General features: G+C 28.1%; 2 protein-coding genes across 3 annotated transcripts in view; one reads left to right on the top strand and one right to left on the bottom strand.

Moving 5' to 3' along the window:
- LOC108690766 overlaps nucleotides 1–1,208 on the bottom strand; it is a 4,912-nt gene that overhangs the window by 2,648 nt on the left and 1,056 nt on the right. The window lies entirely within an intron of this gene.
- Nucleotides 721–1,208, top strand: part of LOC108690765 — a 4,170-nt gene continuing 3,682 nt past the window's right edge. For both annotated transcript variants that reach the window (XM_018198232.1, XM_018198231.1), the window contains exon 1: nucleotides 721–936. In XM_018198232.1, the coding sequence (XP_018053721.1) occupies nucleotides 798–936 (139 nt within the window). In that variant the 5' untranslated portion in view covers nucleotides 721–797. The remainder of the gene's footprint in view (nucleotides 937–1,208) is intronic.

Genomic DNA, 1,208 nt, shown 5'->3' with positions numbered 1-1,208 from the left:
AATAATAATAATTGTATTATTTTATATATGTAAAACTTCTAAAAAAATTAATCTAATTTTATAATATTTATCAAATAATTTCCATTTACAACTGTAAAATACCATGATAAATAATCATATAAATATATACGATGGAATTAATAACCACAATCTGTGCAACTATTATTCGTATGTTGGGTAATTATATTGAAATGTATTACTCACGCTGCTCAAAATCCATACTCGTAATAATGTAAGATTCAAGAGTAATAAATAGTTTATAACGACTTTAGGTATCCTACCAAATTCGATGAGTCAAAATAAGGTATTTGTGAAATAATTGAAGTATTTCCATTATTGAAAACAGCTGACGATGTAATATACATGGCTCATTTGTAAAATGACTAAAATCCGATCGCATCCGTAAAATGCGCTATTTATATACGTAGTGAACAGAAAAATAAGTGACTTTGAAAAGAAAAAAATTAATTTCTCTTATATTACAACTATATATTTTTTAAATGTTAAATGCAGTAATTTCTCTTATCTTTTATTTGATATTCTTTCGTTAAGAAAGTACGATTATCTCCACTGTTTAAAATAGACATACTTACGCTTTTAAGAAGGAAATGGCATTTCTCTCTGAGAGGAAATTGTTTCGGTTAATTAAAACACATCTGCAAGTTCTACATATGGCGAGTGGATTATTTTAATAAGGCTCCGTTGCGGAGCTTGGGCCGCAACATTCTCCATGCATGTAGATAATCCTGGAGACTTTGCAAGGATTATTAGTCAATGGTTATTATAAAAGCGAGTTCATGACATGGACCATGTTACTCAGTACAATGTCCCAACAGAAAGCACTTCTACTTTCCATCTGCCTGTTGGCATTCGTTGCCAGTTTAACTGTGGCACTTCCACCTGGAGCACCATGGACAAACTTTGCATCTAAACCAAGTAAGTTCTTTTTATTACTCTATATAAAGTATATAAAGAAATTATTTGTATACAGATAATTATTAATTATATATTTAAAGAGAACTTTGCTATTCATTTAAAAAAAAAATAGTTCTTTATCTTCAAAATGTCTTCTAAATTCAAATTCAAATAATCTTGGTGTCAAATGCAAAATAGAAAATTAAATTCCAAATAAGAACTCCGATGAAAATTTTTCTCAGAAAGATGAGAATTCTCAATGAGAATTTTTTATATAATTTTTCAGAATTTTT

The sequence above is a fragment of the Atta colombica genome, unplaced genomic scaffold, assembly GCF_001594045.1.
Source record: "Atta colombica isolate Treedump-2 unplaced genomic scaffold, Acol1.0 scaffold35, whole genome shotgun sequence".
Taxonomy (NCBI): Eukaryota; Metazoa; Arthropoda; class Insecta; order Hymenoptera; family Formicidae; genus Atta; species Atta colombica.
The sequence above is the reverse complement of the archived record's forward strand: the minus strand, read 5'-3'. Positions and strand labels throughout refer to the sequence as shown.